General features: G+C 46.0%; 1 protein-coding gene across 2 annotated transcripts in view; it reads right to left on the bottom strand.

Moving 5' to 3' along the window:
* Positions 1-22,456, bottom strand: part of FYB2 (FYN binding protein 2) — a 127,179-nt gene extending 104,723 nt beyond the window's left edge. Inside the window, exon 1 of one of the 2 annotated variants that reach the window (XM_078451877.2) lies at positions 22,021-22,456. In XM_078451877.2, the coding sequence (XP_078308003.2) occupies positions 22,021-22,029 (9 nt within the window). In that variant the 5' untranslated portion in view covers positions 22,030-22,456. The remainder of the gene's footprint in view (positions 1-22,020) is intronic. The other variant, XM_060626357.3, reaches the window with a different exon arrangement.
* Positions 22,457-23,046: the final 590 nt, after the last annotated feature.

The raw sequence follows: 23,046 nt of genomic DNA, 5'->3' as shown, positions 1-23,046 counted from the left end.
TGTTTATAGCAGCACTTTCAACAATAGCCAAATTATGGAAAGAGACTAAATGTCCATCAACTGATGAATGGATAAATAAGTTGTGGTTTACATATACAACAGAATATTGCTTGGCTATGAGAAAGAATGAAATATGGCCTTTTGTAGCAACGTGGATGGAACTGGAGAGTGTTATGCTAAGTGAAATAAGTCATACAGAGAAAGATAAATACCATATGTTTTCACTCTTGTGTGGAGCCTGAGAAACTTAACAGAAGACCATGGGGGAGGGGAAGGGAAAAAAAAGAAAGAGAGGGAGGGAGCCAAACCATAAGAGACTCTTAAAACTGAGAATAAACTGAGGGTTGATGGGGGGTTGGAGGGAGGGGACAGTGGGTGATGGGCATTGAGGAGGGCACCTGTTGGGATGAGCACTGGGTGTTGTATGGAAACCAATTTGACAATAAGTTTCATAATAAAAAAAAAATTTAGAATCCCTATCGATAGCCCTTCCAACATCATTCCAGATGATCTCTTCCACCCTGTCTCAGCCACCACTCTCCATGGATGGATACACTCTAGACTTTGTCTTTACCAATAGCTGGACTATCTCCAGCACATTAGTTTCAAGGATCTTCCTCTTAGATCACCATCTCTTCTCTCACCCATTTGTCTGTTCTGGTACCCCAGCTCTAGCAGATTGCTGGTTCCACCATATGAATCCCTGGGCCCCAGTGCTTCTTCCCTGTCTACTCTCCCCTGTAGCCCAAAATGTCTCCTTCCTCAGACCTTGGTTGGCAATGTTTTTAGATCTGGCCATGCATGGAAATGTCCTGAGGACTTCTGAACCTGCCCCACTGACACAGACTCTATGGGGGGGGGGGGAGCATATTTTATGAATCACTTGGAGTGTTTACTGTATAGTCAGCTCAGCATCTGGGCCAAGGAATAGATTGGGAAACATGTCTTATAGCGTCTCATCTGCCTATCTCTTACAGTCTCATGCCTCTCACTACTTTCCATGTCCTACTGCAATTACCCAAGTAGATGCCCCATCTTCCCAAAGAGTCTGTGAACTCTCTGAAAGAAGACAGAAAAACAAACTTATCTTGGTAGAGCTCACAGGCTTGAGTATGATGCTTTACTCTAAGTCCACAGGATTTGCCAAACTAGTATTGAATTAAAAAAAAAAAAAAAGAATGGATTTCTGGGGTAATGACCTAGAGGAAACGTTCTTTAAAAGCGCTCTCTTAGAGACCTACAAATTAAATCCATGCTAACGATGCATCTTCACTGCAGCTTGAATCACATCCTCCTCTGTTAAAATCTTTCAATGGCCTCCATTTTCCTGATGATAAATTACACATTCCATCCATACACACAGGCCCCCTGATCTTCTCCCGTCTCCAACCCCAGCTTCATTTTCCACTACTTCCTGCCTCTAACTCACCCAGTCAGTAAAACTGGACTTGCCTCCCGTGCATTTGCTCATACTGTTCCCTTGGCCTGGAATGGCATTTCCATACTTAAGTGCCCAGGTAAACTGTTCATCTTCTGAGATTCAGATGAGCAATCAACCCATCCCAGAAGCCTTTTCCAGCGCTTAGGCTGGGCTAATACCTGCTCCCTGCTTTATAGCACTCTCTGTTTACCTCTGTCTTTCCATTTATTTGATTTTATTAAAAAGCATCCATCTATGTGTCTGATTTACCTGAACCCCACTCATACTGATGTCCTCGGGGCATGGGACTAGACTGTACTCTCTTCTACTCGTTTCTGTCACTACACCTAGGTACACAGAGTGTAGATGACAATATTTTTTAACTGAACTGATTCGAAAGCATTTACGGACAGAGGAACTGTGGAAAAATTAGGAGGAATTCTAGATAAAAGAATATGAAAAGTGCATTGAATTCTGTGTATGTTACATATTATGTTAGTATGGTTCTAAGCACTACGCATAGCAATATGTGCATTTTGTCTCAATTACTGTAATCCTTACAACGGGCTTCCAAGCTGTGCCTCAGAGGAGGAAAAACCAAGGATCAGAGTTTCTGAACCTTGGTTAGGTCTGATAAAGTAAAGGAAATTTTTAACTTTTCATGTTTATGGGCCCTGCTCCAAGGGCTCCTAGGGAAGCTATACTTTTACCTAGGTCAAAATGACCCAGCAAAACCTCAAAGCATGGACTCTATTTCTGCCCTGAACACACATTGAACATCTACTCTGTTAAAAAAAAAAATAACCGGGGCGCCTGGGTGGCGCAGTCGGTTAAGCGTCCGACTTCAGCCAGGTCACGATCTCGCGGTCCGTGAGTTCGAGCCCCGCGTCAGGCTCTGGGCTGATGGCTCGGAGCCTGGAGCCTGTTTCCGATTCTGTGTCTCCCTCTCTCTCTGCCCCTCCCCCGTTCATGCTCTGTCTCTCTCTGTCCCAAAAATAAATTGAAAAAAAAAAAACGTTGAAAAAAAAATGAAAAAAAAAAATAAATAAATAAATAAAAAATAACCAAAAAGGAGCATTCCAAACATAAACATAAGAAAAAACCCATAAGATTAAAGTCATACAGCCTTGCACAAGCTAAAAGCATAAGATAAAGTCCATAACTTCCTGGAATGTCTTTGTTCAGGATGATTTGTAACTCTTTATGTAAAAAGAAAAACATATATATAACCCTGCACCAAATGTTCCTTTTTCTGAGCACTCTCTTGTGTGTGAGGATTGTGTATCCCAGGCTATCTTAATTTGGGCTCAAACTTTTTTACCTTTAACATTTTAAAAAAATTTTTTTAGATGTTTATTTTTGAGAGGGCGCAAGCACAAGCAGGGGAGGGGCAGAGCGAGAGGGAGACACAGAATCTGAAGCAGGCTCCAGGCTCTGAGCTGTCAGCACAGAGCCCGACATGGGGATCGTACCCACAAACCACGAGATCGTGACCTGAGCCAAAGTTGGACGCTTAACTGACTGAGCCACCCAGGTGCCCCTCTTGTTACATCTTGAAAAAGATCTGTTCATTTTGTATCCACATTTTATGTGGCTAATGAGTGTGTGAGCCAAGCATAAGGAACTCAGCCCTGATGCCAAAGCTTGTGGGTGTGTGTGTGTGTGTGTGTGTGTGTGTGTGAGAGAGAGAGAGAGAGAGAGAGAGAGAGAGAGAGACAGAGAGAGAGAGAGAGAGAGACAGAGAGAGACAGAGAGAGAGACAGAGAGAGAGACAGAGAGAGAGACAGAGAGAATAGACTTTTTACTTTGGAGTGAATTTACCTTTATAGAAAAGTGGCAGAGAGGAGCGTGCACGGCCTCATCCTGGTAGCTAGCATGATGCACAAGCTACTCGGTGTGACTCCGAGGACGGGGGTCAGTGATGTTAAAATAAACTCTGCTCTAGCACACCTTTTCTGCAGTGACAGGTTTTCAGTGGTTTGCTCCCAAATTTATCCAACAATTCTCTGTTGCATGCCTACGATGGATCACATAAGTGAAGCAGACAGACACAGGTCTTGCCGTCATGGAGCCCACAGTCTCACGGAAAAGACGGACAAGGAAACAGACAACGGGTCCCCACAGCCACAGCTGTGACAAGGCAACACCAGGTGTGGGAAGAGGGACACCTAACTGGGTTTGGGGAGCACAAAGACCTTCCTGGAGAAAGTCACAGGTGGAGAACAGGCTGGGGGGCACTTGGGACAGAGGAGACATTTGTGGGACCGGAGGCCTGAGAGAGCCTGCCAAGTGTGGGTTCCACAGTTGGTTGAAATGTGAGATGGGGAAGGAGAAAAACCAGCCTGAGTCTGCCAAAAGGCCCTGCAAGCCATTAAAAACAAACTTGGGGCGCCTGGGTGGCTCAGTCGGTTAAGCTTCCGACTTCAGCTCAGGTCACGATCTCGTGGTCCGTGAGTTCGAGCCCCGCGTCAGGCTCTGGGCTGATGGCTCAGAGCCTGGAGCCTGCTTCCGATTCTGTGTCTCCCTCTCTCTCTGCCCCTCCCCCATTCATGCTCTGTCTCTCTCTGTCTCAAAAATAAAATAAAACGTTAAAAAAAATTAAAAAAAAAAAAACTTAACACACATTTGCCTTTTATGGTTCAAAATACTTTTGCAGACCATACAGGCACAGGGTGAATTAGAAATTGGTATTTTGCAGTCTCGAAATCCCCTCAATCAAGACATGAAACCCTCAGGCACGGGAGGGTGGGGGGTGGTGGATAATTATTCGTTTGAAACCAACAAGGTTCATAATGCCTTTTAGGAAATCATAAAACAAAACCTCCCTCAAAAACAAAAGAACACTTGGGTTCCAGATATTGCTCCAAGATACTGAAATGTGGTGCAGGTGAGGGTCTCAGAGGACAAATTAGGTTACACATTCTCAGATGCTAAGTTCAAAGGGGCGCCAGGTGGACATAGCAGCCTGAGGAGAGGGTCCCAGAGTCAGCACCGACGATCTGTATGCACAGGTAAGTCTCCAAATTACCCTCCCATCCAGCCTCCCCATTACACTCCCCCTGTTCATTCAGCACTGCATTTTGGGGCAGGAACAGGGAGGCTTCCCTAGAAACTTGTTACCAGCAAGTTGGAAACATCAGGGCATCCTTATTTGAAGAGGCTTCCTGCCCTCCTGCTGCCGTCTTGAGCCCTCAACAGAACAGTCGCTCAGTGCCCTTTGGGTTTATGACAGTTTTATTTCAAGTGTGATTTACTGACATTTGAAAAGTGAAGGGCTGAATAACTCCTTTCAGCACCTCACTGCCTTCACCCTCCAGCTTATGATGTAAACTCATGAGCCAGCACGGCCATGTTCATTTCTTAGGTTCGCTCTTCACGTTTGAGTCCCAGTTGCAGGAAGAAACCATCAAAGAACTCAAAGACACCACTTGAAAGGCAACTGGGACAGATTTTACAGGTGATAGATGTTTTCGTTTCACTTTGTTTTTTAAATAAGAGAAAGGGGCTTCTGTCTGGTCTTCTGTCTGGTCAGTACCTTCCTTCTCCAGTCACAGAAATGGGCATCATCTCTAAGACCTGGCGTGCCACTGTCACTCTTGTCACGTGGTGCCATCCTCCCCCACCCCCCCACCTGCCACCCCATTCACTGAGCTTGTACCACTGCAACGGGTGCCTTGCACATCGAAGCGCAGATTCTCCTGACAACCGGGCAGGGCAGGTGTTATTATCCTCATTGTAGAGCTAAGAAAACAAGCTTGGAGAGCAAGCAGCTTAGCTTAGAGATTAAAAACCATGCTGTAGACTTCAGAGTCAGCGTTGGGATCCTGGCCTTTTCACTGTCAGCCAGGGGGGCTGAACCTTACTTCCATTCCCTGGCTCTTGTCAATAACATGGCAACACTAACAAACACTAACATGTTTACACTGCTGTTGCCTGTTAATTTGGGCAAACCACAGCGCTTGCTACACAGATTTTATACAAATGCTAGATAACTATTATCATTAGTTGCTAGTCGAAGTTGCCTCATTATGAAGTGGTAAATCTGGATTTAAAAACGAAGCCTGGGGCGCCCGGGGGGTCTCAGTCGGTTCATCATCCAACTCTCGGTTTCGACTCAGGTCATGATCTCACAGTTTGTAAGTTTGGGCTCCACATGGGGCTCTGCACGGATAGTGCAGAATCTGCTTGGGATTCTCTCTCTCTCTCTCTGTCCCTCCCCGGCTGGCGCACTCTAATAAATAAAAATAAACTTTAAAAAAAATAAAAAATGAGGTTTGACTGCAAAACTCAAGCTCTTCCCATTCTACCACGTTGGGTTGGTCCCTTTTCATACATCGTCTTGCTTCCTCTTTCACTATGGGCAATGGAGAAGTGATGGGCTTTGTCTTACGGATGAAGACACTAGAGCTGCAGGGGCCAAGTCACTGGTCCACAACTGGAGAGCTGATAAACTTCCAACGAGGCCTTCTGCCCTCCCTCCCCCAGCTCCAACACACCACCACAGCCTCAACTGGTGCCTGCAAACAGCCCAAGAATGCAAAGGAAGAGCCTTCCCAAGTCCTTTTATCTGAGGCGAAATTTCTTCAGCCAAAATTGATGCCTGACAGTCTGTGCTTTCTACATGTGCATTCTGCTAATCCCCTCACCAAAGCCCGGAATCTTCTTCACTCAAAGAGCTAGAGAAGCCAGAGCCACTCGTGAGGGACACTTACAGCAGCAATTACTTGCAAGCCATCCCTGGGAAAGGCATCACACCAGCTCCCAGTTTCCTTACCTTGGGAGGGCAGCAGCTGCACGCGGCTAGTGCCGCATTCGGCAGCCCGACTGTCTCCTAGGAAAGAAGCACCCTTGGCCTCTTGGCTGGGGGGAACCTTGAACCGATGGAAATTACAGAGAAACTGTGTGCTGTGGTAGAAAAGCATTGACCAGGAGGGTCCCGGGATCCACTTTTGGCTCTTCCACTCACTAGATGGGTGTTGAGGCAGGCAGGCACTATAGACATCTTCCCTGTGGAAGGGATAACGGATCCCAGACTTAACGGATGCTTCCTGCAGGAGTAACCGTCATCTCTGTCTCTGTCTAGTCTTCCTCCCTTTCTTCTTCATTCATTACCTTCTTCGGTCAATAAATGTTAATCCCCTAAATCAGACACAAACCCACCCCACCATGTTGCACATCTGGAGGGACACGAGTCACACATTGTGTGATCACACAGATCACTCTCACAGATTGCCACGTGAACTGCTCCCCCAGGATTTGTGTGACTCAGGGGCCCCACTGCAGATACAGGCAGGGAGAGTGGTGACCAAGTATTCTCTGCCCTCATGGAGCTTACCAGCAAATGGGTGGTTTTAAAGCTCAACAGATTGTTCAGTCAGTCATTCATTAATCGAGTGCCTATTATGTACTAGGTCACGATCCAGGCATGTGAAGATACATCGTAAAGTACAATACAGGTATATTACTAACAGTTTATTTTCCTCTCACCTTCCCCTCTAAATACCAATGGTTCTGGAAGCTTTCCTTCTTATCTCCCCTAGGTTCATCTACTGCACCAAATGCACTCTTCTGTCTCCTATTCATCTTTGGGTTTCCTAACATAGTGCCTGGATCAGAGAAGACACTAAGTATTTGTTGGAGGACTGCATGCCTCCATGCCTTTGCACACATTTCACTCTCTGCCTCAAATGCTCTTCTTCCTTTTTATGGACCAAAAAATATTTGTCTTGCTTCACTCAGCTCCGTTGCAAGTCCCTGTGGAAGCCTTCCATCAGGTATGCAGCAAGAGGTGGTGATTTCCATGTATTCCAGGAGCCCGGGTGCTCTCTCAACTGGAGTGTTTGTGACAATGTTACTGTCTTTCACATTTTTCCCCTTCTTCCCTATGCTAAGAGCTACTTCACCGGCAGCAATAAAGAATGTGGGCTTTGGGGTTGAAAGATTTTAGATTAGAATCCTAGCTCTATGAATTCAGGCTCTGTCTCTACAAAGCTATTTCAGTTCACTGTCCCCTATTTCCTGATAAATAAAATGGGCATACAACTATTCCTATCATAGGACTGCCATAGACATCAACGCCGGCCGGTGCCTAGCACAAAGGAGGCCCCCAGCAATGATATTTTGATAAGGACAGTTGGCATATTGATAATGAGACAGATGAGGAGGAGGAGAGGGATAATGATATTGATGAGGATCACAGTGATTTTGAATATGATGAAATGATTATCCGTGACAATGAGTACACACTTAGGAAACATGCACAGAATTGGCCTGATGGTCTCAGATAGAAAAAATTCCACCTGTTCTGACAGGTGGCCATTTGAGTTGTCAATAATAGAAATGCTTCCATGTTGGCCTCCCTCCTCTTCTGAGGTGCAGTATCCATGGGTTTTCTTGGAGCTTTCATTCTAGTCTACTGCTTGGTCCTACTCACTTTGTGAAATGACCCTATGAAATTGCCCTCTCTCCCTCATTGCTCTCTCCATTCTCCCACCTTGTACCCAGCCAAGCCAACAATACTAGTTCAGAACAATGGACAGCAACACAGGCCCTTCCCTTCAAGCATTTAGCGCTGGTTTCCTTGAACTCCATCCATGAGCCCATTTTTACTCACTCCTGGAGGCTGAGGTTTCTCTTAGCTTGCGGTCAGCTAAATATGGAAAACACATTGGGGTACCTAGCAAGGAAAAAAAAACTGAGACAGCAACTACATGGATATGGTCTTGAATTGATCTTATGGGTGCCGGGTCAGACTTTTTTACTCAGCTCAAAGATACCAGCTTGTGGTAAACAGCCAAAATAGTTGAAGGGCAGATTGAGTCAGGCTCTGCTGACTAGAATGCATGGCTGCATGGAACATTAAATGAGATTTTTTGTGTGTGCGAACTGACAAGAAGAAATAATAAGGCTTTAATATCAGATGATGCTGGGAGAAAGAAAAAAATCATAGGCAATTACTTAGCTTTGAAAGCAGAAAGATGAAAAGGAGGAGGTACTCTTGCTTTCTGATTTTTACGATGTATAACCTTGGGTACTCAAGAAGAATAAGCTTCTGACTCATTGAGGCTAAAATGAAAATAGAAATAATACTGGCACCAATCCAGGGTTGGAGTACTTGTTATGTCACTCTGATCTTGAAGAAGTCACTCAGCTTCGTAGAGCCTCCATTTGCTCATCTATAAAATAGGATCCCTTATGGTTTTGCAAGTTTGTGGTAAGGATTAGAAATCCCCGAGTCTGGCTTGGTACTGGTCAGAGCAAACAGTCAACAAAATCACGTTGACCAAATTAACATGCATACGTGAAATTCGTTAACCATAATCTTATACAACCATATAGAAATTATTTCTTGCAGAACTTATCATGACCTGAGAAAACGAAAATTCTTGACCAACTGAAGATATAAAATCCCATTTTTGGTAATACTTGAAATACTAATAATTGTATTTGTCCTGTCTACTTCATGAGGTTCTTCTTATGAATATCAAATAAAATGAAATACAATACTTTGAATACAAATAAAAAAAACAGAGGCTCTTAAATACAGAGAACAAACTGAGGGCTGCTGGAGGGTGTTTGGTGGGGGGATGGGCTAAATGGGTGATGGGCATTAAGGAGGACACTTCTTGGGATGGGCACTGGGTGTTATATGGAAGTGATGAATTACTGGATTCTACTCCTGAGACCAAGTCTACACCGTATGGTAACTAACTTGAATTTAAATAAATAAATTTTAAAAAGAACAGTGTCTTGGGATAAGACACTGTTTGAGGCAGTTGGAATATTCAACATTAAGTCTAATTTTTAGAAAAAATGAAAAAAAAAACACCCCACCGGAATCCAACAAAGACTCAAGATATTATCTTTGAGTATGTATAAATGCTGTGGAGCTGACAGGGAAGAATTTTCCAGATGGAAAAGCTCAGTTAACCCTTGGAACTGGCTTACCAAAGAGAAGGAGTTGGGATTTCAGTGTCTCACACAGCACCTACCACATGGAGAGTACTCAAAAAACATACACTAAATTAATGAGTGGATGAATAAACCTCATGGGGAGTGTGTGGGGGATGGAGGGGGATGGCTTAAAGCAAGACTTTGTAATGATTCTATGACCCTCTATCTCAAACTCTGAAATGAAGCAATTCTCTAACTACATACCCTCTGGCTCATAAGCAACATGAGGAGAAGGGCTTAGTTAACTCAGCCCCCAGGGAATCTTTCCTACCAGCCACCATGCACTCTTCACCCTTGTACTTCTCCAGTGCTGTGTGGAGGACACAGTCCTCAGCAGGGACATGAGGGTCTCCACGTTCCTCTTCTGCCACTGTCCCTTTATCCGCAGACATGCCATGCTGTTTCCTGCCTCAGTTCCTTTGCATACACTGTTCTGTATGCCTGGAATGCCTTTCCCACTCTACCCCTTGTTGTCTGGTGAACACTTTTCATCTTTTAAAACTAGAATAAAAAATTATCTCCCTTGGGAAAGCCTTCTCTGATTCACCCAACTTGAGTGAAGACATTCTTAAAAAAATTTAATGTTTATTTATTTTTGAAGGAGAGAGAGAGTGTGAGTGGGGGAGGGGCAGAGAGAGAAAGAGAGCGAGAGACAGACAGACACAGACACAGACACACACACACACACACACACACAGAATCTGAAGCAGACTCCAGGCTCCGAGCTGTCAGCACTGAGTCCGACGTGGGGGCTCAAACTCACAAACTGCAAGATCATGACCTGAGCCGAAGTCGGACGCTCAACCGACTGAGCCACCCGGGTGTCCCAGGTGAAGACATTCTTAAAACATTCTTCCTGTCTGCTCCCTCAGTTAGTTGAACGTATGATACTGTCCATATTACATAATAATTGTCACATGGCATTTATTATGGTACTTTTGTACATCTTTCCTATTAAACTCTGAGCAGTGTGAGGGAGGTCTAAATTAGGTTTTATTTCATAGGCTCTTGGTACAAGGTCTGTTAACTAAGAGATCTCTGGGGTCAGATAGGCTTGGGTAGAGCTACTGGACCCATCACTTAGTTGGGTGGCCCCACCCACCCAACTAGGTTTAGTCTCTCTGCCTGAAAACAGGAACAGTAATGTTACATATTCTTGCCAGGCTGTTGTACAGATTAAAGTATATTATTCACAGGAAGAGCTAAGCATATTGCCTAGCCCCAAAAACGTCATCTATTGTCATCATTGTGTTTAACCATTTAAGCCATCAGGAGAGAGAACAGTGAGTAAGAAATAGGCACTTTCTCTTCTGTGGAATTTATGATCCAGAGTGGGAGAAATTAAATAGCTACTTACACACTTTTCCTTTTCTTTTTTAAACAACTAGGACACATGCTCTGAAAAACAAGACAGCACTGGGGTGAATAATGGTCATGTTAGTCTAGGACTGTGGGAGGCTAAACAATGCCCCCTTCCAAAGTTGTCCCTGCCCCAATCCTCAAAACTTGGGGACAGGTTACCTTACGTGGTCAAAGGGGATCCAGGAATATGATGGAGTTAAAGCTCTTGACATGAAGAGATTCTCCTGGGGCGTGTAGGTGGGTGCAATATAACTCTAAGGGTCCTTATAGGAGGAAGGGAGGAAAGTCAGAGTCTTAGAAGAAATAAGGACAGAAGCAGAAGTCAGAGAGAAAGGAAGGTGCTACGCTGTTGGCTTTGACGCTGGAGGAAGGGGCCATAGCCCGATGACTGTGGATGGCTTCTGAACTGAAAAAGGTGAGGAAACCCATTCTTCCCTACAGCCTCTAGAAGAACGCAACCCTGCAGACTGACGTGAGACTCCTGACCTCCAGACCCGTGGGAGAATGACATTGCGGTGCTTTGGGCTGCCAACTTTGTGGTAATTTCCTACAGCAACAATAGGAAATGAACATATGTGCTCTGCAAAAAACACTCTGGGGTATATAGTGGCTAGATATACCAGAATCTCAGTGATTTCACGTAACGGTCTCTCACACGCATACACACACACTACATGCCCAACAGGAGTGGGAGGAGCTCTGCACCCAGTGACTCAACACGTAACCCGCAAGTCATGGAGTCAGAATGTGAACCAAACATTTGACTTGAGGGTGTTAGTCACGCAGTACTATCCTACCACAGTTTGAGCCAGAGAAGCATAAAGAAACATGGAGACAAGCCATGAGTGGTTTCAAATTCCACTTGGAGTAAAGCCGTGGGTTTACCAATAAATAAAACAAACATCACTCATCTTATTGACTTCCCCGTGAGCCAGACATCTCCTTTGCTGTCAGGGATAAAGTTTTTCAGTGCACGCACTCAGAGTGGTAATTAACATATAACCTTTGACTCAACACACTGTCTTATAGGTGAAGACTCTGAAGACTTGCCCCAAGTCACACAGACATACTGCCAAGGCCAAGACTGGTTCTTGAAACAGAACTTCTTCCACCTGCCTCAGAGGAAGAAGTGAATGAGAAAAAGGCATTTCATGTAAATCTTTGAACGACCTTGATAAGTTATCCCCACATGCTATTACTCTAAGATTTCAGACCAGACACTTGAGGTTTAGAGTTAATGCCCTGAAGGGGGTGGAGTTGGAACTTGAATTTCTGGAAGCCTCATCCACACACCCAACCTGTACTACGCAGCTTCCTGTGTGGATATGGCGCTCTCTCACCCCATGCTGGTGGCCAAGAAAGGCAATAACTGAGATTCCTTCTCCGCCCTCACAGCCCCCAGGTCCACACTGCATTCCTGGATTGCAGTGGATCACAGGGTTTTACCAGTAAACCTTCCCAACAGGGAGTCTAGAATTTGAGTATGCTTTCCTAGGCCAGTCTTGCAAAGTTAGAAGTCAACAGATAGGTCTTCAGCACTACGAAAGCTATGGGAGGTTTATACCCCCCTGAAGTAAAGAGAAACACCTTGACCTGTAGGTAGTTTAAGGAGTTAACTGGGATGTATTCTAACAGTTGTAGCTATATTTTGGAACAACCTTTTAGATGAAGGATGTTACCAAGCTCTGCTTTTCTGCTGGGAGAGTTATCACTGGTTTCCATTGTGAATGCACGCCTTAAAGGGAGGTCTTTTCTGAAGGAGAGGCTTGAGGGACAGTACAAATGTTCTATGTCACTCCACCTGTGTGTGGTTTCATAGTTTTCCAAGCAGAAACTCAGGGAAATGGTGTCCTTGCATTTCATGGCTTTGGTGTGTAAGAAGGCATCTCCTTTTTATGCTAACTCTGTACTTTCTGTAGGAGGATACCACTATCCAGGAGTTTCTAGGGGAAGACAAACTCTTGCAGAGAGTGCCCTTGAACACTCCAGCTCTGGGTTTGACTCCTAACATCACCACCAACTGGCTGTGTGTCCTTCAGCAAGTTACACAACCTCTCTGTCTCTCTCAAAGGCAGTGCTTTCTCTAGAGCAGCTGTGAAGATGATACATATAAAAAACTTAGAATCATGCCTAACATACATAGGTGCTCAGTGTTTGCTGTTAATAACAATGAGGAAATCATGCAACCTTAAAGAACTTGTTTCTTTGTCTCAAATGGGGATAATTTCTCTTGCAGGTCACTTGTGAGGTTTAAATGAAACAACACATCTAGGTGCAGGGACTGGCAGAGTGGGTCCTTCACGGATACTTTCTTCCTTTTAGGGACCTTAGTTCAACAAAGCATTCACTCAGCATGACACTGTGGTGGGCATCAAGGGGAATTAAGAGCACAGAGTTGGTGAACATGTCTACGAGCAATTTATTTTTGTTTTTTGTTTTGTTTTTTTCATTTTAATGAAATCCAAGTTAGTTAACATAGAGTGTAATAATGGTTTCAGGAGAACCCAGTGATTCATCATTTCCATATAACCCCCAGTGCTCATCCCACCAAGTGCCTTCCTTCATGCCTATTGCCCATTTAGCCCATCTACCCTCTCCCCACCCCCACCCAACTCAACACCCCTCCAGCAACCCTGTTTGTTCTCTTTGTTTTGGAGAATTACAGAACCAGGGATTAAAGTCCTTTGCTCATGACACAGAGTCAGAATGAGGCAGAAACATCCCAAATGCTTTCAAGGTCTCCACTGCTGAGCTCACAAGGGACTACCTGGCACATGAGACCAAGGTCGCAGGGACACATTTGATGCTAGGTGTTTTTCCCGATAGGTCACCTCATTCATTACTTCCTAATCGCCAAGTGAGATAGAGGCCCAGTCTCAGAGATGGAATATTTGCCAAAGGGCACGCAGGCATGAGTGGCAGGGACTAAATTTAGGCGGAGGTCTGCAGACTCCCGATGCAGTGCTCTCTCCTGCATAGCATAACCTGGAGACAAGGCTCCTGTGCGTGTGCTCGGAAACAGCACGGTGAGAAAGACAGGAGACCCATGGGCACCTTTTTCAGGGTGTGGAAGACGGCACTTCCGTGTTGATCCTTTAAATGTTTAAGTAATGCTGCTCTGTTTTTACATATGGACTTCGAATTGTTAAAAAAAAAAAAAAACCCAAAAACCCCTCAACTATGATTTTCTTAAGATCACATGCTGATCTGTGAGACGAGCTAATGGCTGGTTCACAAAAGGTGGGGGAGGCAGGACTCCAAAGGTAGTCTGAATTCTCAGGTCGTCTCTGCTCGAATTTTGGGTTGGGAAATTTTGCTGGAATCAACAGCTATGAATATCTGTACAGGATTTTATTTTCAATGGTACTAGCAAATATTTTATTCTATGTCATTCTCACGGACAAAATATCAAATAAATATTACTGGACACATTTAGAAACAGGAACGCTGAACCCCAGAGAAGATCAGGGACTTGTTCAAGGCCACCTAACAAGGGGACGGAAGGACCAGACTTAAATTCAAGTCTTCTCGTTAAAAAATCTTTAAAAAACCTCTGATACACCACTCCCTGTGATCATGACAAACTGCAACCAGGTTAAGAGTGGTCAAATAGGAGTTTGATTTCTGACTCTGCCTTTTCTGTGACACAGGGAAGGTGAAAATAGTGACAGTGAAGCACAGGCAATAAAACTGACTTTTTCCAGTATCAGGGTCCAAAATTGCTTAATTATCGTTTCTGAAGCACCTTACTTTGTAACTTCTTTGTATTTGGTATGTGCCAAAAGAATGTTAGGATCCATCTTTATAAATCACCCCAAGAGACTGCTCTTAGAGATTTCTACAGGTGAGAAAAACCAAATCCACAAAGTCAGTGGTCAGGGAGGAACAGGGACCGTGGTCCCCGGGTCACTTCCGTCCATTTCCCATGCCCGGTGGTAAAAAAAAGGACTTCTCAGAATGCTTCTCAGAAGAGCTAGGCACAGCTGTGTTTAGAGGGGTCAGGATAACAACATGGTGAAAGACACCGCCCAGACCGATGGGGGCGGGTCACCCAGTATCCACATTAACTCTCTTAATTTATTGATAAGGTCCATGTAGGGGCTTGGTGGGGCTGCCATACAAGGCACACCAGACCACGCGGCTGGAACAACAGAAACTGATTGCTTCACAGTGTTGGGAGACTGAAGGCTGAGATCCAGGGGTCCTTGTAAGGGTTCCTTGCAAGGGCTGAGGGAAGGGCCCATCCCAGGCCTCTCTCCATGGCTTCCCTTCACTCTGCCTTCACTCCGGGTCTCTGTCTCCACTCCTCCTATATATCAGGACAGCGGCTGTATTGGATGAGGCCTCGCCCTAACAACCTGACCTCTGTAAAGACCCTACCTCCAAAATAAGGTCACCTTCTGAGGTAGTAGGGGTTAGGCCTTCCACATATGGCTTTTGAGAGGATCGCACACAATTCAAGGCAGAGCAGTTCATGTATTATTACAGCTTGTTGCTACTTTAGTGTGTAGAATTACCTGCCTTTTGAGCTGTTCAAGATCTTTATGTGTATTCACTTATTTAAACCCTGCCTGGAGGCCAAGAAGTCAGTGGGACCATGATGTCCCTTTACAAATGAGGTAACTGGGGGCACAAAGAGGTTAAGTCACTGGTTCAAGGCTGAACAGTTAGGAAATGATAGAGCGCGGAGTGGAACCAGTCAGGCTGCCTCAGAGTCCCTGCTTTCAGGCACCAGGCTGTGTCACCCCCGTGAGCAGCACCTAGTCCCCGCTCTCCGGGATCTCCCAGTCCGGGCCTGGGTCTGTTCAAAGGGCTGAGGTCTTGCAAGGTGAGAAGAGACCATTTGTGACTAAAGGGCTAGGAAGGCTTCTCGGGGAGGTGGCAGCTGAGCTGAGTCTTTTGGTTTGTTTTGTTTTTAATTTGATTTCTTTTGAGGGAGGGGGAGGGGCAGAGAGAAAGGGAGAGAGAGAAAAGCACGAGCAGACGCCATGCTGTCAGCACAGAGCCCAACGTGAAAGAAATCATGACCTGAACCAAAATCAAGAGTTGGACGCTCAACAGACCACACCACCCAGGCACCCCTGAGCTGAGTCTTAGAGGAAGTGGCCATGAGCATTCTGGAGGGAAGAGTGTGCACGTGGAAAACACCAGACTGGAGCACCAGGAGGCTGGAATGGAGCTCACAGGGCAGGTACCGGAACACCCCGGCTTTGTCAGCCAGGCTCAAGGTCTCGGGCTCTACTTCACAGAGAGTGGGGAAGCCCGGAGGAGGACTCAGCAGGGGAGGGATGTGATCGGATTCGCCTGTTAGAACCATCTCCAGCGGAGAACTGAGGGTACACACTCTGGAGCAGGGAGGACTGGACTCGATGTGAGGGTCACGAACTCCTGGGGTCTGGGACATGGGATCACACCAGCCGGCACAAGGTCAGCCCTGCAGGTGAGCCGGTCACTCAGCTCCTTACCATCGAGGACTCGACAACACAGTTCAAGGCAACGGGGCACTAGCTCTTTGCAAAGACAGGAGAGATGCAGCCAGTCTTTCAGAACTGTCAATACCTGAGTCATCTTCCCTTTTCCCCTCCTCAGAAATTCTTCTGGGACTCGTAAGAAACCTCACCCCAGCAATCAGATCTTAATCCTCAGCTCACACTGCTCTCCCAGGAACAAGCTCTCAACAGCGGGTCCTTTCCAACACCATCCTCCTCCACTGGCTGGTCCACTTTTTTTTTTTTTTTCTTTTTAAACGTGTACCCTGTCTTGTTGAGTTACTACTCATTAAAAAACCGTGTTGTTCAGGAAAAAAACATCAAAAAAATAAAAACCCTTTGGAATTGTCCTTGAGGGCTTGCTAAGTGGTTTTAAAGGCATTCAGAACCTGGGTTCTAGACTCAGTTCAGTCAAAAATAAGCCACTGGTAGGGGCACCTGGGTGGCTCAGTTGCTGAAGCATCCAACTTCAGCTCAGATCATGATCTCATGATTCACGAGTTAGAGCCCCACATCAGGCTCTGCACTGGCAGCTCAGAGCCCGGAGCCTGCTTTGGATTCTGTGTGTCCCTCTCTCTCTCACCCTCTCCCACTCGTGCACGCAGTTTCTCTCTCTATGGCTCTCAAAAATCAATAAACATTAAAAAAAATTAAAAATAATCCACCTGTGACTTTGGGAAAGTCCTGCAGTCTAAGAGTATCAAAGCATGACAAGACTTTGGGGGACATTTAGTTCACTTTCCCCATTTTGGAGGTGAAGTCCTATGCAGTGCTCTTGGCTTAACAGGATCAAGTGCATATGCTAGTCAGTCCTTCAATATCTGACCCTCTTGGAATTTGATTCTGGCCATGTTCTTTCTCTGTCTCCCTGTCTCTTCCTCCCTCCCCTTCTCCACCCCACCCCTCTCCCACTAGTTCTTCTAAGGAGCCAGGGATGAACCCCAACCTGGGTTAGGCACCCATTCTCAGTGCTTCCCATCAACTCTTAGAGCTTTCTTCATCCCTCTGTTTTTCATTTAATACCCAAATTGTCTTCTTGACATTCTCCCCTGCAAGACCGAGTAACTAGATGGCATCTAGAATAGACAGGCAAGAAATTCTATGAGAGGACCTGGCTCACAGAAGATGTTTGGTAACTACCTATCAGATAATCAAAGAGTAGGGCCTAGTGATCTGCTGTCTCCAGGTTTACTATCAAAATTAACAAGAACAGTCACAGAGCATCCACTGTATGTGTGGCACGGTAAGGAAGTCGCTACAAGATGTGTTGCCAAACAGACCCATGAAAGGATGCTCAACATCACTCATCATCAGGGAAATACAAATCAAAACCACGATGAGATACCACATCACACCTATCAGAGTGGCTAAAATTAACAACTCAGCAAACAACAGATGTCGGTGAGGATGCGGAGAAAGGGGAACCCTTTTGCACTGTTGGTAAGAATGCAAACTGGTGCAGCCACTCTGGAAAACAGTATGGAGGTTCCTCAAAAAAATTAAAAATAGAACTGCCCTATGATCTAGCAATAACACTACTAACAATTTATTCAAAGGATACAAAAATGCTGATTCCAAGGGGCACATGCACCCCAATGCTTATAGCACTATAAGTAAAAACTCTTTGAAATTGGTAGCCAAATTATGGAAAGAGCCCAAATGTCAACCGATGAATGGATAAAGAAGATGTGGTGTGTGTGTGTACACACACACACACACACACACACGAATACTACCCCGCGATGAAAAAGAATGAAATCTTGCCATTTGCAACAATGTGGATAGAACTGGAAGGGATTATGTTAAACAAGATATGTCAGTCAGAGAAAGACAAATCCCATATGACTTCACTCATATGTATAGTTTGAGAAACTTAACGGATGATCATAGGGGAAGGGAAGGAAAAATAAGATAAAAACAGAGAGGGAGGCAAACCATAAGAAACTCTTAAACACAGAGAATGGGTGATGGGCATTGAAGAAGGCACTTGTTGGGATGAGCACTGGATGTTATTGGTTAGTGGTGAATCACAGGAATCTACTCCTGAAGCCAAGACTATACTGTATGTTAGCTAACTTGAGAATTAAAAATGTCTTGCCACTTTTCCCCAGTGGGCCCCAAGTTTCCCCATCTTTAAAATGGGAGTTGTTTGACCTCTTGGTCTTTGAGCAATCTCCCAACTCCTACATTTTGTTTCAAGAACTTGCTCAAATCACTTGACTATTAAGCAGAAGTAAACATCAATACTGGTCTGTCGATTACAACTCCAATGCTCATTCATCAAAACTCAAATACTATTTTGTAAGCATCCCGACTGAAAAGCATTCCCAACTCAAAAATGCTAGGATTCTCTTTTGCCAAAACTGTGTGACTAAATGCAAACTTACCTGGTTGAGGGAGTACACTGAGGTATAACCTCACTATAGGTTTGGAAAAAGACTCCTCAACCTTTCTGTCTGGGTGCCTAAACTATGTAACAAAATATATTCTTATAGAATTCCCTTGAGCCTTCTTTTTTTGGGGGGGGGGGGGGAATACATTTAGTACAGCCAAAACAGTGAAGGATATCTAATTGTTCAGGTATCTATTTTTTAAAAACGTTTATTTACTTATTTTGAGAGAGAGTGCAGGAGCAGGGGAGGGGCAGAGAGAGGGAGAGAGAGAGAATCCCAAGCAGGTTCCCTGCTGTCAGCATGATGTCCATTGCGGGCTCAATCCCACAAACTGTGGGATAACCTGAGATCCAGAGTCAGATGCTTAACCAACTGAGCCACTCAGGCACCTCTACTTGTTCAGGTATCTATTGATGCAGAAGAAACCACTCCAAAACTGAGTGCCCTAAAACAATAAATTATTTCTCTGCATCCTACAACCTTCTGAAGGGTTAAAACCGATGCCTGATCTCCTTGAAAACCTGTTTAATCTTAAATCACCTCATTCAAGTTCTCCCAGGTGCTCAGGCTTCACACCTTGGAGTCACAGATGATTCATTCCCACCCCCCACCCCCCACAAATCCTTCTGACTCGACTCTTATGATGTATCCAGAATCTGACCATTTCTAGCCACCATTACTAACACCCTGGCCTGAAGCACCATGCCCTCTTGCTTGGTGAGCCAGAGTCTGTGCTTGCACTCTTGATCCATCATCTATTTTCAAAACAGTAGCCAGGTGATCCTTTTAACTTTTTTTTTTTTTTTTTAATTTATTTTTGGAACAGAGAGAGACAGAGCATGAACGGGGGAGGGGCAGAGAGAGAGGGAGACACAGAATCGGAAACAGGCTCCAGGCTCCGAGCCATCAGCCCAGAGCCTGACGCGGGGCTCGAACTCACGGACCGCGAGATCGTGACCTGGCTGAAGTCGGACGCTTAACCGACTGCGCCACCCAGGCGCCCCCAGGTGATCCTTTTAAAATGTAGGCTGGGGGCACTTGGGTGGTTCAGTCGGTTGAGCCTCCTACTCTTGTTCAGGGCTCAGTTATAATCCCAGGGCTGTAGGACTGAACCCCATGTTGGAGCCTGCTTGGGATTCTCTCTCTCTCCCTCCCTCTCTCTCTCTCTCAACATAAACATTTAAAAAAACAAAACAAAACTTAAGCTGGATCATTCTATTATGCCACTCAGATCTCCCTCCCTCTGAGAGGAAAATCTGAAGTTCCAAGGCCCTGCAATGATCTGACCACGCTCGGCTTTCTCGACACCAGCCATTCTGGACAGTTTGCTACTCCTGAACACACCAGAAAAGCTTCTGCCGCAGGGCCTTTGCATTCACTATTCTCTCTCTCTGGAATATTTTCCCCTAAGATATCCACAGGGCCAACTTCCTCACTTCCTTCAGGTTTCTGTTCAAGTATCACCTGTGGAAGCTGCTCTTGAAACTATCCCATTTAAAATAGGCTCACCTGCTGCCTCGACATCCCTACACTCTTCCCCGCTTTGTGTTTCTACATTGGAACCACTGTGATCCAACCTAATATATGCGTATAACATATCTATGTATGTTATAATTGTTATTACATAGTATTTATTATACATTCTATATAAGGTATAGTATTATATATAATATATATTGTATAATGTCATAAATATACAGTATATGTTTTCTCCACTAGAGTAGGTTTTATAAAGGCAGCATTTTTGGCTGGCTCATTGCTGCACCTGCAACAGCTTAAATGGGCCCTCGAAACACAGCACAGGTGCCCAGGACAAACAGACCGAAGTGACGAATATTTTGTTGACTTGTTAAAAATAAAACAAAATCCTCTTTCTAAGAGGAGAAGGGACCCATATTTCTCTGATTTTTTCCCCCTTACATGAACAGAAAAAGTTGCATAACCACATTAGCTAAAGTGCCCTTTGTGTTTGCTTTTTTTTTTTTTTCTAAATTGCCTAACGTTCTGCTTGTTTTCTTGTTATCCTTGCTAGCGATACCTGGCTTACAGCTGGCACTTAGTATTTGTATCCGTGCTCCAGCTCTGCTACTGACCAGATGTAGGACACTGAGCAAGTGACATTCTGACCATCAGTTTCATCCCCCCTCTCTCTCTCTCCATATATATACATGTATGGATATAAACATGTATATATATAAACAAAGGGGTAAAAGGCATCGACCTCACGGTGTTGTCCACGTAGATAAATTCAAACAGTGGGTGCCATGCAATGTCTTGGTAGAGGAAGGAGGGCAAAAGAGACGAGCGTTTCTTTTTCTTACGACCACAGCACATGTATTCAGCCTGACTTTCTTCCATCGAGGAAGAGCTTCTGGAAAGTTGCTGGGCCACAGGTTAGAGGGAGAGAGAATTCAGAAGGGAGATGGAGTACCAGCGTGCCCTTGCTCACTCTGTTCCAAACTCAGCTAGCTGTACTGCTCAGCCAGAGAGACAGTCTCATGCCAGGGCGGGACAAAAGGGAGCTTTTTCTGACAGGTGACAGCTTTGAAAAGGGTCCTCTCTCCCCATTTAAAACCAAACCCTTGGGAGGGAAGCCACAGGATTCACAGGAGGAAAGACTTGGCTCCAAATGTGTAAGGAACATCTATAGCAAAACAGCTCCCTGTCCCCCTTGGAAAGAAGCTGACTTTGAAGAGGGGGGAAAGAAGGGAGTCGAGAACGGGAGAAGGAAAGCGAGGTCAGTGAGCTGAGCGATTCTGCAGGCCTGCAAACAGCACCTGCGAGGAGAGGAAGTCCACCTGGGCTGTGGGCTCGGCACTCGCCCACAGGTCATCTCTAGTTTAATAAATACCTCCAACCATCTCACAATCCAGTGATTCTCCTAGTAATCCTATTTTATGAGCGAAGAACCCGGGGGGCTCAGGAGGATGAACTCACTTGCCCCAGACCACAGAGCTAATAAGGAGCAGAGCCCACAATGAAGCCACAAGCCACAGCAGCACACGGGCAGTCCCGCCCTCTGACCAGGAAGCCCACTAATCACCAGGGGACCGGCCGGGTCCACAAGGGCAAACAAACAGAGAAAAGCCAACAGGCAGGTACACCCAGGCTGGGGGAAGAGGTGAGAAACCCAGCTGGCGGGATGTGAGCTAGGACCCCTTGTGCCACCATCCGGAGAGCCTCTGGTACCCTCACCCTCGGAGAGTTGGGGAGGCGATGCAGAGCACCCAGTACACGCCCTCTTTTTGTCCCCCCTGCCCCGGGGGGCAGGGCCCCTGTGAGTCCTCTGGAACCGCACGAGCACCACACGTTTACTTCTCCCCGGGAGGCAGAAACAGCACTTTCCCACCGCTGTCTGTTGGCGGGCACTAGAAAGAACACAGAGAAAGCCGGCAAGCCTTACCCATTCCATGGCCTTCCTCCGAAGAATCGACGGATCCTTCGGGAGACGAACGCGGCTTCCCAGAGCGGTATCCTGGGGCCAAGACTGCTTTAATTTGCCGGCGTCCGCCAGGGAGCAATCCCTTCCCAGAGCCCCGGACACACCTGGGCCCAGGCTCCCCCGACCTGCCCCACCAGGGCAGCAGCTCCTCCCTCTCTAGGGGTTGGAGCTTCCCGGCCCCAGGCTGGGCGCAGACCCGCCTCCATCCGCCGCCGAACTTTGCAGGGCACCCCGCACCTGCCGCAGGGAAGGGGTCCTCCCTGTCCAAAGACCCACCAACTGGCCCTTCATAGCTAGTGGCTCTCCCCCAGGCTGGCCCAACAGTCACTCTACAGAGGAGTTCACTTTGTGCCCCAGGCAGGAGGCACGGGGGAGCGGCTGAGGAACAGGGAGGGGGAGGGAGGGGAGGTGGTGGCAGGGCGCCTGTGAGTACCTAATGCTCCGGCTGGGCTGGACTGCGTAATCTCCCTTAGTAAATTACTAACCGCCTTGGCCCAACCCCGCCCCTGAGATGGCTACTTAACTTCGCCTAAGGCTCCCAAAGAGGACAGAGAGTACCAAAGCTTGCAGGGAGGGGTGGTGGAGGCCAGAAAGGGAGCTGCTATCGTGGAGCACCTGTTGGGGGGCTGACATTATCGCATATGGATACATTCTTACATTAAATCCTACCACACCCTTGGGAAGGGCAATTATTCTCACCTAAATGGCGAGGAAACTGAGGCTTAGAGAAATCCCATAACCTGCCCTGTAACCGTGGTCACATGGGCAGTAAATTGAAGGATCAGGGTTTGAACCTGGGCCTGGCTGTTGCTAAAGTGGTTTTGTTTTTCTGGTGTGTGTGTCAGGGGTGGAGTAGGAGGGTGCAGGAAGGGGTTTTTGCTTTCGTTGTTTTGACTACTGGTGCTGGAAACCCAACCCTCATTTCCCAGTTCTCAAGAGCTCAGGGCTGCCCTGGGGGGTGGGTGTTGAAGCAGGTCTCTGTGATTT

Source organism: Panthera onca, chromosome C1 (genome assembly GCF_046562875.1).
Source record: "Panthera onca isolate mPanOnc1 chromosome C1, mPanOnc1 haplotype 2, whole genome shotgun sequence".
In the NCBI taxonomy this organism is placed as follows: Eukaryota; Metazoa; Chordata; class Mammalia; order Carnivora; family Felidae; genus Panthera; species Panthera onca.
Note: the sequence above shows the minus strand (reverse complement) of the source record. Positions and strands in the feature narration are given on the sequence as shown.